We start from the raw sequence: 14,688 nt of genomic DNA, 5'->3' as shown, positions 1-14,688 counted from the left end.
AGTGTAAGGAGTGAATTAAATTTAGCCAGCCAGCGTCTTCAGCTGTTGGCTAAATAAGAGGTGGCCATCTAACTGATTGGCAGCTGCTGGCTTTGATAGGATTGATTTCTTTTGATTCCTAGGTCAGTGGGCATCATAGAAGTAGATGCCAACGCATTGATCTTTAATCTTCTGCAAAAGAAAAAGGCTAATATAAGCAGTATCCAAGTTTAGAGATCTATATTTAAATTGTTTTCCAGAACTGCCGGTTAACAATTTCCAGCTGAAAATACATAGTATGGGAAGGGGAGAACTGTGTTTAGTACCATTCAGCAATACTCTAAATTAGTAAAGATTTTTCTACTGATTGCGTAAAGTGTGAAATCAATTTCAAGGCATACTTTTATACTTTATGATCATAATGTTGAAAAACGTTGTTGATATTTCATCACAATCACAAAGTGACTTGCAGACAGACGGATAGAGCATAGGACACATAAATAGACTGAAAAGATAGAAAGATACTGACTGATGGAAAGATACAGAAGTAAACAAATAGGAAGACACAGAAATGATGGATAGATAGAGATAGATAGATAGATAGATAGATAGATAGATAGATAGATAGATAGATAGATAGATAGATAGATAGATAGATAGATAGATAGATAGATAGATAGATAGATGAATATTGTTTTCATAGATCTTTGTGAATGACAGAAAAGTAGACCTCTCCAAAGGTCTGACCCATGCAGAGGACCACATTTGCCTTATTACTTGGGTTGGAAAAAAGAGCTGGATTCTCATGGCTCTCAGCCCAACACATCTTCAGCAGCATTTAGGACAATTTTTGGTTCTAATATTGCATAGATGATATAATTTCATAGTTAAACAGTCTAGATAGATAGATAGATAGATAGATAGATAGATAGATAGATAGATAGATAGATAGATAGATAGATAGATACAGTAGATAGACAATATGGGCGGACAGAGAGGTTAGCGGGGATGTTGGCACTGTGATGTTTACATTTTCCCTTGCATCTAATCATTCATGTATAGTATATAGGCAAGGCACTGATGTACCACAAAAAGGTATTTTTGGCATCATGGAATAATGCAAATAATAGGAACATGTATGTACCAAGTGACAACACATGTAAAAAGTTTGGGGATGTGATTATATCTAATTTCTAGGGTTAATTATAAGACAAATTCACAAACGCGTGACTTAATGCCAGCTTTATGGCGGCAAGAACTTTTCACGCAGCACTGAAGGCGGGCATCAGGATTTCCTAAATCTGCACTATTAAACCTTGTAAGATCATCAGAGCGCAATCCAAAATACGCAATGAATATTAGACAAACAAAATTTACATACCATAATGAGCGCTCAGCGACAATATCGCCATTGTAACCAGGCCGGCAAGTCGCCATAATGTAACACAGATGAAAGGAATATATGAATAAAGTAAATAAATGGCCTGCCGCCACATAGAAGGGTTTAATTATCATAGGTTTACCCTAATGCCCCAGATTTTAAACCATTCATGCATGTGGCTAGCCCATCTCATTTTTAGCTGTATTTGGAAAATCTTAGAACATCGGCATTAACTGGTGAATTTTTGATAGGTTGACTGGAGCCGCCTCCTAAATCTAAAATGAAATCTATGTTTTGCAATACGCGATACAAGCAGAGGAAAATAATATATTTCAATGAAGATGTAACACAAAGAAAAAGGTATAGGTTTGGCAACAGCAAAATCTTATCAGCCGGTGACTGGGATGTTTACTGTTGACCCAAGCAAATTTCAGGCTTGGTAACTCTTTGTGAGCTGCAATGCTGAACAGTGCGTAGTTTATACATTCACCATATCTAGTCAAAGACACTACTGAAAGTTATTGTCAAAAATACACAAAAATGACATTTGATTGTGCACCCCATCTGGTACCATTTATATATTGTAGAAAATACAATTACAACAAAAATGATTTTAGTTTTCGCTATGGTCAATATGAACAGGTCGTGCCCTTTTTACTTATCGAACCCCACAGCTTGCTAAAAAAAATCTTTATATGTCAAAAAAGTAACTTCATTCTGTGCACATGCATATAGATCATGCGGTACATCATAGTGGTATTTATATATAAATATATAGAATTTCTGGTTTTTGAAAAGTATGGCCTTCTGCAATAATAAGATAAAGTACTGCGACCCCTAAAATGGTCATTAGGACTGTAAACTCTACCAGTAGAACCAATAAATGTTTAAAGTCTCAATTTATAGCTTGTTTCATAGCAAATTTCTATACAATGGGTACAAACACTATCTTTCAGTTACTTTATAATGATTTAAAAAACAATGCAAGTTAAATATTACAGTAAGTAGTATTAATGGCCTCCACTCTGTAAAGGGGCATAAAATTATGCAAAGTCTAATAACAATAAATAAAGTCAAATCTCAACGCTGCCCTGTGCAGCTCCTGAGTAACAAAAAATGCCTTTCATTTAGTCCCACTGCTTGCTGTATTTTTCGAGCAGAGAGCAAGGAACTAGCAGCAATTATGGGTTTGACAGACACTAATAACTTACAGGACAGTTGGAAATAGAAGCCTCCAGAGCACAGAGCAACATGAGCAGACAAAGGAAGATTTTTGATACATTCTCTGTTCACACAATTAAACAGGAAAATATTATCACTGTGACTCAATGGCACGTCCGAAGGCCATCTGCACAGCTTCGTTGAGGTGACCTACTACATACCATGGGAGTTAAAAAAAAATTCTTAAAAACACAAGTTTAAAAAAAAACAAAAAAGAAACTTGATTTTGTGACTGCTAAGATTCAAAACAGAAGTTAGCCTTCTTAAAAGATTCTTCTGCTAAGATTCAGTGATGCATGTTTACCTGTAATACTGACTGAAACAAGGCGTATTCTCTGAGCACTAACTGATGGCATATGCAGCAGTTCACCATGGCTAAAAGCCTAGTGGGTTCCATCATTGCATACCCAGACCCACAAATCATGATGTCTGCAACAACAAGGGAATATCCCATGCTTCTACATACTGATGCTTGAAAAATCTGTTGCAAAATCTTGCTAAAATAAGATGAGTTTATTCAAGCTGAGTATGTGTCTTTTTTTAAATGTATATAGTTATAATGAAATGCTTGGAATTAGAATTAACTTCCCAAATTCTGGGGCACCATTTCTTATATCTTGGAAAGCCCTCTGTTACACTGCTGTAATGATAAATTTACAGAACGACAACTATCAATTTATTATCATATGTATATTTGTAGATGTATTTATTTTTAATTTTATGTTGGCGGGGGAGGGGGGGTTATGAGACCATACAGGTCTCATAACCTAGGGTACAACATGGAATAGGGATCCTTCCTTGATCTTGGTGTTTAAATTGCCAGGAATGACCTTTCAGTTTATTACATTGAAAAATACCTCTTTTTGCACTTTCAGAACAAATGGAAATAGACACTTGGAATATCAGAATTAAAAAACAAACACCTTTGCCCTGTGAATACGGACACCCTTCAGTGACTGATGGTCCAAGGTCATTTTTGAGTATGTAACATATTCAACTACCTATCAGGTTTTAATATTTGCCAGTGATGGAACTACAAGTTCCAGAATGGTGACTGCTTGAAGTCACCATTGAATGTTATTTTGCTTGAAAGCCAGCCTATTAAAAGACTCTCAGGTTACTGTGCTCTGGATGAGTCAATTTTGAGGCAAAGGGTTTGAAGAGATATCGCCATGTATAGCTAGATGAATAGCTTTCTCTAGTTCTATCAGCAAGGCAGCCAGGTCTCCTCTAATAAAACATTGCCTTCCTGTACTTGGGAGGCACGCTCACTCCAATGGAAATACTGACATTTATAGAATAGTCTGCCACATACTATATGCTGCCTGACTGCCTGGAAAATCGGTCAGCCAATAAAAAGTCAAATTGGCTTTCCAGTCATAAAAGGAATGACAGAATGAACAATGTCAAGAATAACCTGCTTTTTTTCTACAGCAATAAAAGTGTCAAAATTATGAATATAAATAGTAAGCTAGTATGGGGGTGATACTATCTGCTAGCCACATTTTATTGTGCTTGAGCAGTTAAGTAGGACCACCTAATTTCTCTGCCTCGATAACTTCTAAAAAGATCTAATAGAATGTTTGGCATGGCAAAAGAGCCAACATCTTGGGCACAATGTGCATCCACACGCTACACTACTAGTCTCCATTATACATAGTCAGGATACAATGGAAATGCAAATGTATATGGGATAAGCCTAATTTGCTTTTTTTCCCCTTGATAAATACATTCAGATACACAATGTATCTTATGTATAGAGGTACCATTTCAGCTCTCTGTTGAAATACTTTAGCCATAACATACTTGTACAGTAATGTAAAATGGAAAAAAAATTACAGTAGTTCAATGTATACTATTCTCCTATATAGAATTCCCCTGCATATTTCATAATAAAGTTATATGGAGTATGTAATGCTATGTGATATTACATAATGCTATGTGATATTACATACAGATTTTACAGTGGATTATCTAATTTCTCAGTACATTGTATAGTATATATTATACATTACAGTATCAAAGTGGTCAATAACTCATCAAATGTAAGCATATTTATACACATATGTATAGTGTGTGTGTGTGTGTGTGTGTGTGTGTGTGTGTGTGTGTGTGTGTGTGTGTGTGTGTGTGTGTGTGTGTGTGTGTGTGTGTGTGTGTGTGTGTGTGTGTGTGTGTGTGTGTTATATATATATATATATATATATATATATATATATATATATATATATATATATATATTATTTATTAGATTTATATAGCGCCAACATATTACGCAGCAAAGTACAATAAATAGGATTACAGACAATGATAACAGGGTTGACAGAACAATACAGGTAACAGACCATAGATACAACAATACAGGTAATAGCAATAAGGTACACAACACAATACAGATAATAGTACAATGCCAGATCATAAACACACACACGCACACACACACATACATATACATACAGACACACATACACACTCACATTCACTCCTCACTCACATTCACACAACATGCAAAGTACTGGGAATATTTGTTAGCAGCAATTAAAAGCCCAAAAGGTAATCAATTATAATAACTCCTCAGCTCAATAGTGTAAGATGTACAACCTGCATTTTGAGCTAGTAAGTTGTCAGCAGTAGCAGACATATGTCTGCTCAGTCAATACAATTATTGCATATTTAGCTGTAACTGTACCTGATCCAAAGTACAATGTATTTCATTTATACTTCCTGTACTAGAAAACATTTATGGAACCAGGAAATCCTCATCAGATCATATTTCTTGCAATTTATATTTATTTGGTGCTTTATGTCTAAAACCTGTGGGGAAATATCCTTTGATACCACTTTCCTACCTTCCTCTGCTCTCAGGAAGATTTGTAAGACATAATCCCTAACATGAGATACGGGGCAAAGTATATTGTTGTTTGGTGGAAAGATGAAACCAACCGGTGAGGAGAAAAAAAAACCAAAACAAGATGATAAACCCTACAGGCCAGCTTCAGTAAATTGACTTGGATGAAACCACAATTTTCAGCTGCCAAAAGGTATTCCTCACTCTGTTTACCCCTACCTTCACTTTTCAGTCAGACGAGAAGGATTTGGGGAAATCGGCACTGTTCTGCCTACTGCCTCATACTTTCAGAGGCTTACTTTTGTGTTGAAGCTGCTAGCAGCCATTTTTGAAGAAATATTCAGAAGCCATTTTGTGTCCAGACAAAGGGCTGAATGGAAAATCGTGGAACGGTACTTTTCCTTCATACTTTAGGTTTAGAATTCATATGCCTGAACACTACTGAAAGGCATTTTATGAGAGAGCTACATTTCTGTAGCATTTTATGGCGAGAATTACTGAAAGAAGGCTATTTCAGTGAATTCAATTGGCAAACTACAGATAGAAGCCAAGTTGTAAGAAAGGCCCATATAATTCCCAAAAAAAAGCAAAATATTCTTTATAAAGCTCAATACACATTCTTCCTCCTACATGTGAGCTCATGCTTGTACATTTAGTTGTACTTTCATGTGTAATTACTATGTAAATATACAATGTGTCAAATTTCGGATTAAGAAAAATAGCAAATACCCCCGTCTCCTGAGAATTCTCTTCCCAACTAGGAAACAGCTAGTTTAGGTTTAAAAAAAAAACTTACAATCTGGCACCAGTCACACTGTAGTATTTATTAGACATCAAATATGCCCCCACAAAGCTCACATTGTGATGAAATGTTGTGTGCACCTCATTTACAATAAACAGGCTTTGTTAAATAAACGCTTAAGTATTTAACACAAAAATAATATACACCATTCAAAACCGACCAACTCTGTTATGTTCATAACTCAAATGTAGAAAGCATATTTCAACTGTGAGAAGATCTATCTCGCCGCTTTCTGTAAGTTGTTTTTTTTTTCTGTTAACTTTATGTGTTGTAAGTTATTTCCTTTTATATTACATTTATACTACTGTGATGTAAGACTGCTGCCTTAGCAAGGTTTTAGATATCTCCGGGGCAAGGAAAGCTGTGCATAGGACCAAAGACTACATTGGGCAAAGCCTATTTATTGGCATAATAAAAATTGCCGAACACATTTTATGCATCCTAAAAAATGTTATAACTTGACTTTTCCTAAACCTTTACACATCTGTACAGCCGGTAAAAAATGTCATACTTGCAAACTGGTAATTAAGATTTTGAATACAAAACTATTATGTGTTGCTAGAAAGTAATTACAGGCCAATAATTATCTTCTAGCAATGCATAATAGTCTTAGGAGCTACATAAGTCATAGGTAAGTTCTTTATAAAAAAAAAATGAGGGTGCTTTTTATTTTTCCCCTGGAAAATAATAGGTCAGGACACAATATCTGAGAATGTGCATGCATGATTGTCTATTGAAGCTCTTAAAACAGAGCAAGCAACTTTCCTTGAGCACTAATTGTATTCATTCATTTTGTTAGCCCAGCATGGAGCTGCTCGATTGCTGGGTCCATAGCAACAGGGGACAGAAAGAAAGGCTCATCTTTATCTGTCCCTCTACAACAGGAAACAGGGCCAGTGGGTGGAATGTAGTGCTTTCATTATGGGCATTTTCAAAAGATTAAATGGGAAGAATTACAGGAGGGTAATTTACCCTTAACTAGGTGCCCTTCCTTCAGAAGGATGAGGTCTGTAAAACTACTGTTGATTGCATGAGATCCACAAGGGGAAAATAGAAGTCTCTTGCAGGAACCCATTTGAAATAACCAAGGTATTCTTTCAAAGCTATAACAGGCTAGAGTAACACTATTAAAGCCAGCAAGCTTCACGTAATGAACTACTGAGAACCCTCCTGCTACACTTTTAATCATGAAAAATTTGTTGGGCTGTAGTTCTCTTTTGTCCCTCAAATTGAAATTGCCAAATCAAAAACCCCTCTGGATACTGGAAGCAGGAACCAATGTTTCAAGAATGTGACTATTTATTTTAACTCGCAGCCCTCTAAAGATTTCAAAATCTTGAAACTAAGCCCAGAGCAAGTATAAACCTGGTTCTGCAGTATCGAGAGACTGACTTAGACGAATTTAGCTGAAACAAAGCTATTTCAATATCTAGCCATGCAGAGAGTAGAAGAGTCAAACTTCCCTGCCTTCACTTATCTGGCTGCAGTTGTTATCCTGGCTTATCAGTACGACCAATCTACATGTAGGTAAACATTCTACAGCCACTAAAAGACATCAACCTGCCTATTCATAACTAGGCTAAAATAACGTATTATCTAAACGTAAACAATAGTATTACGGCAATTAAAAGGCGATCCCATTAAGGAAGACAGTCTTGATTATTTACGAACTGCTGCGCCAATTTTAAGCGTAAAGTCGGTGAAAATCATCAGGTTATAATTTGATACTTATGAACAAGAAATATGCATTTATTTTTTGTTACGATTACGGCGGGAAAAATCCTAGAGTTGCCATTTCTACACAGCAAAAATAAAAACTGAGAACATTAAATGGAACTGGTTATTGGATTTTGTGGGACTTTTTTCTGCCAAGGCGTCTGTGACTGTGATGGAACTCCATAGTTTGTTTTCATACCTCTTAAAAAAGTGTTTTCAGCCCTCGTAATAAGTTACTACTGCTAGTGGCTGAGCACATAACGACTATTCCAGAGAAGCAAAGAATATACTTAAAGAAAGCGTGTATACACAGCTATACGAATAGGTTATGAGGTTAAGGGCAGAATCAAATGCATTCTACTCCTGCAAAGTACAAAAATAACCTTTATTTTGCGATGTCAAACTTAGATGGCAAAGCTTGGAGCTTTCTGCATATTGCTAATTGACAAGCTTGACATTTATTAATGATTTGTTGTGGATGCAATATTTCAGGATTCCAGGCAGACACATTTTGGACCAGACACTTTCAATTATTCCAGCAGCTTTTTGGCCAAGAGTCAGAAAAGTTCAGAAGTGGTTCTCCAAACACATTTTCTGCATAGGAAGGATGTTGAAATGAAAATCTACTTAGAGAATTCATCGGGTTGTTAATATAACTTATAATAGCTGCCAAAAAGTTACTGAATGCTGAATCATGTGGCGTATATTTCAGGATTACCTTTCCAGGAAAATAACTCGCAACATCAAGAATGCCGACAGGCAGCCATTGAAATAAAGTAGTATTTTACATATCGGCGGCCTTTGGTCTCAATGTCTTTGGGAAGTAAGGGGGAAAGCATCAATGCGCTTAAAAAGTTAAGCTTTGCCATATATCACTTCTATCCTGGCAGCCACAGTAGTGGCTCTCCTATTCAGACTTTTGTTAGCACTCCTGTTTTATTGCATGGGGCTCTGACTACAAAAGAAAAAAGTGACTGCTCTCGTTAATTTGTATCTTGACATTACAGAACAAAAGAAATGTTCTTATCAGTTGTTTGCATGTTTTACAGTGCAATTAATGAACTCTGAAAGGCATTTAATAAGATCCAGGTTTGGACTGGCATTTTTCAAGGAAAATGAAAGCACATTTTGGCCTTGCTGTTAAACTCACTGCACTGCCAGAATCCTGCTTGACATTCCCCATCTAAGCTGCCTGTTTGCTTAACTATGCAATAGTAATTTTTGAGATTACTTAGGGGGTTAGATTGTACATGATGAGCACGATTGCCTTTTATTTTGTGTTGCTACGTAGTTTTTTTTCCTCTACAACAGTTCTCATGTTTTCCATGCTGGGTTTAAGATCTCAAGCAATTTTAAGGAATGCCCCTCATCCATAACCAAGAATGTCAATCAGTTAAAAGATATGACCATTCTAAATGTTAAACTTTAACTTTTAGCGTAGGTTTCTGCTACCTAGCCAGCTGTTGCTACTTTATTCCAGCTCTCCCTCTAGACTGAGAGATTCCTTCAGGCACTTCTGATCTATTAAAAAACATGACCTGTGACAAAAATCAATGTACTAATCTCAAACTAAACAGCAGTATCACAGGCACAAGACTCTGATAACCTGTGCTAGGATGTCCTCAACCTAACCAGAAAGGTAACAAATGATTCGGTTAGCACCTACATACACCAAAATATACAGCCAATGTGGTTTTCTCTAGAAAATAGACAACAGCTCAAAAAAATTGATTTTATAAAAGTGTAGACAAAAAAAAGGTAAAAAGAAAAAAACACAACACAATAAAATGTGCTGCCTATAGCACCAATACCCACAAACAACTCAACAAGTTATTATTGGGTTCACTCAATAAAACTTTTATGCAGGTCTGTGATCCAGTGTTTTTCTATTTTGTCAAAAACACACACACGTCTTTAATCCCTTTGATGGGCATGTTCTCCAATGAAATTTGTCCAAAAGTTTCAAATTGACTCTATTCTCATGTTTCTTGTGTCCCAATCATCTTAAACTGTAGCAGCTGCAGTTTTTCTTTAAAAAGGTCTTGCTACTAGAAAGAAAAACGCATGTTTATGGTGAGATAATTAGTAACTAAGCAGACGACAGAGATATTTTGGTTCAAAGCTTCATTATGCTTCTAAGAAATGCACTGCCTTACATGGGGGAGTAGGTTCCAAAAGGAATTGAAACATTAGTGGAGTTTGACAGATCAATACGGTTTTGTTTGTTCAATTAAGGCTGGTGAGATTGCTAAACTGTCAACGAGGAACACTTCAGAAGTAAAACAAGACAAGTGGTATGGTAGGAAGTAAAAAAGAAAGAAGATAGCCAGTACTCCTACTTTTCTTCGTCTCTCCAAAACTACTCAGGCCAGAGACTAAGGCACAACTTATATTTAAGGTGGAGCATTTTACACTCCATACAAAACTGTGACAGAAAGAGTGGAAATTGTACAAAGGTGAAACAAATGGCGGCCATAGATAGTCAAATCGTCTGTAGTCTACTTATAACAGATTCGAGATTCGCCCTTCTTTGAAATGAATGCCGCACCCTAGCGGCTGCAATTCTTGTCCTATTCCGACCAATATTTAATACATGCATGCACAGTGAAATCACTATTTTTGATTATGGGACCATTAGAGAGGAGATTAAAGTAACCCAATATTTCCTTTGTTTTGGCCGAAATTGGAGGATCTAATGGCTGTGAGTATCGCGCAGACTGCGTGACTTATTCGCGCATGACTGCATGAGGCTTACCAGGGAGGGGAATGTGTAAGAAATCTTGTTTGATTGTTTTTCTCCCCAAATAAGCAGGTGTTACAGAAGTGTCTCCCTGTCCTCTAAATAGCATAAACAGGAGCCTTCAGCCGAGCCAAGCACTCGTTTATGGGAGAGAGACAGTTTGGAGAGCAGTCAGACCATGCCTGCCCTCTGCTGTCTATGGGCAACTTATGGGGATAAGAAACAACTGATCGCTCCTTATAGGAAATCTTCCAGCAGGCTGGACATCTTTTCAAGAGACAATTAGACACACAACTATTTCGGTGCGATTTAAGTCACAGAGTCCAGTATTACTATTAGGGGTTCTCTAATCTGTTGCATCCTTCTGGAAACCTAGCACCGGAAGGACCCGCTAAGCAATGAACAGGGCAGTGCTGCAAAGTTGAAAGAAGTTTCTGTATTCACTTGAGCCAAGTAAAATTGACTTCTGGTTTACGGTTCCACTCTGCCTGACTGAGCAGAATGGCTTGAAACAGTAATGAAAGCAGGTAATGTGCAGGTTTAATGCATTTAGACATAACGAACTGCTTTGCTCACCAAGAACGCATCCAAAGCGATGCCTGGTGAGTCACTGATAATGCTTACTTTCTCTTGTATTGATCATAAAGCTTTAACAAGCATACTGCCTGCTTATGCTGCAGAGAGCCCAATATTGCCTTCATACAGATTGAAGCTGTAAGCAATGCTAGCCTTTGTTATAAAAAAAAAAAAAAAACACAGTACAAGAGCAGAGGAACACAGTTGCAGAATATGTTACAGACACTTAGACAGGCACTTGGATGATGCTCCATCAGTGAGATGCTGTTACTCCATGACCAATCAAACAGATTTTGTATCACCTGGCTACAGCACTTAGATCACTCCAGCCTACACGCTGCTGCAGCCAGGTTTGGACAGCGTGTGCTTAGTACAAAGCAGTATGTCAGTTGTTAACCTCCCCCCTCCTCCTTACCTGGGGTTGGTGCTGTTCCAGTACACCGCATAGCGATCAGCAACCACCTTGGAGCCAGGATCCTGGCTGCAAACACACATCCAGAGTAGCAGAGAGAGAAGCGTCAACATCTCCACGTGCAACATCACTCCCAGCATAAAAAGAGGGGTGCCAGGGAAAGAAATGGAGGTGCGCAAGAGGAATGCAGTAGCCGAGGGCTGCAATCGTGCAGTGACAGGTCTGCTGATTTTTCTTTCTCGGAAATGAACAGTAAACGGGTGCGTGAATTTGTCAGGGACACTGCTGCAGCAGAGGGAGAGACAAGCCTGACTCAGGGAGGTGCTGGAGGCCGTAAGGCTGCTGTGACTGCTGCTGAGAGCAGGAGTAGCAGGGCGGCGTACATTCACACTCTGCTCCCTGCACACAGAACAGGGCAGAGAAACAAGGGACACATTCCCTGGGGGGCACCTCAGGCGTGCTACCGTCCAGATGCCAGCCTTGACTTCCACACTCAGGAAATAGTGTTATTCAATTCAGTGTGTCATAGGGAGGGCTGGGATCTTGCACACTCCAGAGTGTATATATGTATGCCAGTTCTGTACAAAGTTACTAGGCATTCAGGCAGTCGAGTTTATGGCACTTGCTGCTGTTGTATGGTTTGCCCAGTGTCAAGGAGAGGCAGTCTGTAGGGTGGGCAGAAGAAGTCCCATAGATCATGCACAATATACAATATACTGTAGTGAAAGCTTCTCTTTCAGATCTGTTCCATGAAAGAAAAAAAGAAAGAAGAAGAATCATGCAATTGGCACCTCCAAGGAGTGTTGTAAAGTACAGGAGCTCCTATGTGTCTGAACTGTCTGTGTCTTTGGGGGTACTTTATGTATCCTCGCCCCCCGCCTCTGTCCTTGTCCTTCCTTTTGAGTGGGGTGATGCTTGAGAGAAGTAAGAAGAAAATCGAACAATCCTCTGAGTCGTGTGATGCCTTACATCCCAAACTCAATGCACAGGATGCAAATCAAATTGTTTCATATGGGGAAGGCAGAAAAACACAACAAAAAACAGCAAACTCCTGGAAATGCATCCAAATCTTCTGCATAAAACAGCCACATACATAAAGATGAGGTCCAGATATCGCCGTAGGCATCAACAGGAGGGGAAAAGTCACTCACTTTTCTGTTTTTTTTTTCTCTCTCTCTGTCGCAAAGCTGTCCAGTCCCCAGGAGATCAACTTGTAAGAGCAGGAAACAGTTTGAAATAAATAAAATGAGCCACAATATCCAACATCACACACATGAAACGTCGTCGTCTACATCAGCTTCACAGCCACTGCAGCTGCTCCCGTGCTAAGGAAGCAACACAGAGGAGCAAAAAGGGAGGAAAAAGAAACTTATTACACATCAGCAAGAATGGCTAGGCAGCGGAGGAAGGGTTAAAGTCCTGGGGGGGTTATTCAAAAAAAAAAAAAGAAAAAAACTGTAAGATGGAGTAAAATGCCCCCTAAAAAGTCCCACCCCTTGGAAAAGCCAAAGACTTGCAGCCTATAGATCTTGCGTGGAGCAGACACAGTGCGAGAGCGCTGCAATCTGTGCAGTCCTTGCTGTGTATACAGATTCCTTGCACATGCAGACGCACTCTTCTGTGTATACAGAGATCTATAGGAAGAAGGTGGGTGCTGACACCCGCGGCGGGTGTGCAGGTACGAGCACTAATCTTGCAGATGATGTATTCATGAGAGAGGCTCACACAGCCGCCGGGTGATCATGTGAGATCTCATGCACTTTACTAGGCAGAGAGAGGAGGAGGGGGGCTGTCAGAGCCCAGAGCAGCCACTCTAGGCAAGGGCTGCTGTTTGCTTAGACATTTCCATAGTCTGCTCTCTCTCTCTCTCTCTCTCTTCTTTTCCCCTCTGCAACAGGATTGGTGTGCAACATGAGAAAGAGGCGTTGCTTGCTAACCAAGAAGAAAAAAATCCCCACCTTCCCTAAAGCCGGACTAATTGAATTATATTGAAATCTGGATGCTTAACAGGCACTACTGAAACAAGCACAATGTAGCCAGGGAAGTGCAGCCTCTGGCACTATAGATTAACCCTTCAGAGCTTTCAGGATCCTTTGCAGCTGAATGCTTTAATCATTTAGCCTGTAGGGCTTTTTCCTGAGCAGCACGCAGCTGTCCATACTGACACACCGACTGCTTTCCAATGCAAGGCATGTACCTGGGAAGGCAATGTATATGCACGTATAGGTATATAGACAGTCATATGCATAGATAGATAGATAGATAGATAGATAGATAGATAGATAGATAGATAGATAGATAGATAGATAGAGTTCAGACAATGACACCATTATTTAGATGATAGATAGATAGATAGATAGATAGATAGATAGATAGATAGATAGATAGATAGATAGATAAGATAGATCTACAGAGTTCAGGCAATGCCTTAATTATTTAGATTATAGATAGAGCTGTGATAGTGTAATATTAAAAAGTATGTAAAAATGTTTTGTTTAGATAGATAGATAGATAGATAGATAGATAGATAGATAGATAGATAGATAGATGGATAGATAGATGTAGGAGTTTTGACAATGTCATAATCGTGGTGATCACTAATGATCCAATCTTTTTTGACCAATTATTATTATTATTTGACCAATTATTAGTATTTATATAGCGCCAACATCTTCTGCAGTGCTGTACAGAGTCTTGCCACTTACCTGTCCTTCAGAGGGGTTCACAATCTAATCCTACCATAGTCATATGTCTCTGTATGTACCGTGTAGGGCATGTATCGTACTCTAGGACCAATTTAGGGGGAAGCCATTTAACTTAACTGTTTGTTTTTGGATGTGGGAGAAAACCAAAGTGCCCAGAGGAAGCCCACACAGACACAGGGAGAACATTCTAAACTCCATGCAGATAGTGCCCTGGCTAGGATTCGAATTGAGGACCAAGCAGTGCAAGGGCGAGTGCTAACCGCTACGCCACTGTGCAGTCTTATCTATGTAGCAGGGAAGGGAAAACT

At 38.6% G+C, this 14,688-nt stretch overlaps 1 protein-coding gene across 3 annotated transcripts in view; it reads right to left on the bottom strand.

Annotated features, from left to right (window-relative positions):
• Positions 1-13,536, bottom strand: part of EFNA5 (ephrin A5) — a 608,985-nt gene extending 595,449 nt beyond the window's left edge. For all 3 annotated transcript variants that reach the window (XM_068247442.1, XM_068247448.1, XM_068247449.1), the window contains exon 1: positions 11,679-13,536. In XM_068247442.1, the coding sequence (XP_068103543.1) occupies positions 11,679-11,815 (137 nt within the window). In that variant the 5' untranslated portion in view covers positions 11,816-13,536. The remainder of the gene's footprint in view (positions 1-11,678) is intronic.
• Positions 13,537-14,688: the final 1,152 nt, after the last annotated feature.

The sequence above is a fragment of the Hyperolius riggenbachi genome, chromosome 1, assembly GCF_040937935.1.
Source record: "Hyperolius riggenbachi isolate aHypRig1 chromosome 1, aHypRig1.pri, whole genome shotgun sequence".
Taxonomy (NCBI): Eukaryota; Metazoa; Chordata; class Amphibia; order Anura; family Hyperoliidae; genus Hyperolius; species Hyperolius riggenbachi.
The sequence above is the reverse complement of the archived record's forward strand: the minus strand, read 5'-3'. Positions and strand labels throughout refer to the sequence as shown.